Source organism: Opisthorchis viverrini (genome assembly GCF_000715545.1).
Source record: "Opisthorchis viverrini unplaced genomic scaffold opera_v5_727, whole genome shotgun sequence".
In the NCBI taxonomy this organism is placed as follows: domain Eukaryota; kingdom Metazoa; phylum Platyhelminthes; class Trematoda; order Opisthorchiida; family Opisthorchiidae; genus Opisthorchis; species Opisthorchis viverrini.
In genome coordinates, this window is record NW_008752397.1 from 58,325 (window position 1) to 60,738 (window position 2,414).

A 2,414-nucleotide genomic window follows, 5' to 3' on the forward strand; every position below is an offset into this window, starting at 1 on the left:
TTGTTTACAACCATGAATGAAAACGTAGGTAGCGAGCAAACATACAACTTCGGAAGTTTCTCCTGTCAAGTAAGTTCTTCCATCATAGAAGTTTCATTACTAACCGATGTGACGCGATAAGCAGAAAAGCTGTCCCGCGAGGGTAGCTTTGTGTATGTAACAATGGGTAGCTGTTTTAATTTCTAAAACACAGAACATTAAAAAGCAAACGAATATCAGTCCAGGCGAGATAAATCTATATTAATACACAAACACTACATCCTAGCGAACAGCCACTGACTCATGGACACAAATGATATCAGCTTGACGGTGGGGAGACGTTTACAATGGGGTCCCTGGCCCACTTAAATCACTCAGAGAGGTCCTAGCTGTTCAAAAAGCCTTGCTGGAGATCTGAAAACTTTTAAGCTCAAGTGACTGGTATGCTTATAGTTCGCTTGTGACGGCATACGGGCAAAATCTCTGGCTAACCGAATTCTGTGTGACGATAAAGCCTAATCATTATATGAAGCCATTTTGTAAACAGAGTGGCGTTTCTCTTCGGTTGGTTTTCACAAGGTTCAAGTGGACACTACTATAGACATCAGAGGAAGATCCATTCCTTCATTTTGCTCGGATGGTACGCACATACAGTTTGTGCGTAGTGGCTCAGTAGTGGCAAATGGTAATAATATGCGGACATTGAAATGCCACCCAATCAAAACGCCATCACTTTGCTTCTTAAATAGTCCGTGGCGTCAGGTAAGCATATTATGGGCATCTCAACTCATTACGGCGATGATCTCATCGACTAAGTGCGATGTTCCACAAACTGGACGATGGAATAATTCAAGCAGTTTATGAATTATATACGATGATCTTAAGTGGGCCTCCGAAAGAGTTGGTACTGATCAATTCGGAGAGGAGATCCAAGAGAAACATGCGGTTATCCTGCCATCCAGGGCAATAAGCCGTGTGTTAAACAGCCTCGGCTGTATTATTTTCCGTTGTGTCACAATTTGTATAAACTCTCTTGTCTGTATTCACATCTACCATTAGTAGTATGTAGTGGATTGGGTCAAGAAAACATCCAGCCTTTGTGATGAAAAGAAGTAACGTTCCAAATATGCAGTTGTACTGAGTTTGAAAATCGCTAGTCCTAAATGAGCCCAATCATGAACTTCGCTTCGTCAAAAGCGTGAGAAACAGCAGTTGGGCGTTNCCTGTGTGACAAAACTTTGTGCATAAGGCGTCTTGAGCAGCTCCCTCTACACATTTAATTGCCGGGAAGTTTGAGAAAATCAAGAACTTATTATATCAAGGGAATGCCGGGATTTTCCAATACTAAACAACCTTTTAATTGGTACAGACCGACAGCTGTGCACAGTTCGACTATTACGTACGGAAATAGTTTAAATTCAGATTGTTTACGCTAGGCCTTTTTACGAGCACATAACTGAGTGACGCTGCTAATATTAGGCCAAGAAGTCACTTGCTGCACTCGAATAAGCGATTCACGGCACACCCTTAACAAACAAACAAAGCAAACAAGTTTGGTTTGCAAATAAGTGTGTTACCCTAATGCTCTCTTTGAATAAAGCTGATGATTAGTCATTCGGGGAAGGATCACGTTCATCTCAGAAGACTGACCACCATATAGCCACAAATTGAAGGAAGTACGCAAGTACCTGCGTTAACTCAAAGGATTGGAACGCCCCTCGCTGGCCCAGTGAATACGTATGATTTGAATATCCAACGGCGTGTTGTGTTGCTAATATCCACCCATGAGGCGTGTCATGCTCTGCACATTCTTTGAATTGTATTTGACAGGAACATCAAATCAGTATGAGTTCAGCCTCACGAATAATGTTGAACAAATTAGCCATAATTTTTACTGCCGTTTGAGTTAAGTTGCTGCTGTAAGACTGACCTCTTGGCAATTTCGACAGTCGAGTATACCGTAGTGAACTTTATAAGAATACAAAAGACCTTTTCTCTTAGGTACCTTGAGAGCAGAGACTAAGGGAACGGACTGCCTAGTCCAAACGTTGGAAAGCGTCTAGTTGGAACTGTTGGTGGTACGTCTGGTGGCAAGCTCCCCTTGTTTTTTCACAAAATTTTCCTTTAACCATACCAAATCTGTCAGTTGGATTCAAGTTTCACGTTTCCGAACACGATCTTCAAAAACGAGTGATATTTAACATGACCCTGCTTTTAAGTTGGCAGATTTTTAGCAACTAATCAATGGTGCTGGAGCAAACTGCAAAGAACAAGCGGTTGCACAAACAAACAATGTGGGAACAAGTGAAATAAGGAGTTTACCGCATTATATACAGAACATACGACGAACGATTTCACGTGGATGGATTATAGTTCTCCCACACAGTACAAAGCTTTGGTTAAGTAATTTAGTCGCAAGTTATTTATTTGGAAGT

General features: G+C 41.4%; 1 protein-coding gene across 1 annotated transcript in view; it reads right to left on the reverse strand.

Annotated features, from left to right (window-relative positions):
• The window catches only part of T265_15684 (hypothetical protein), a gene marked incomplete at both ends in the record, with an annotated part of 30,912 nt that extends 30,730 nt beyond the window's left edge, over positions 1-182 (reverse strand). Inside the window, one exon of the mRNA XM_009178937.1 lies at positions 105-182. Coding sequence (XP_009177201.1) covers positions 105-182 — 78 coding nt within the window. The remainder of the gene's footprint in view (positions 1-104) is intronic.
• Between the last annotated feature and the right edge of the window lie 2,232 nt (positions 183-2,414).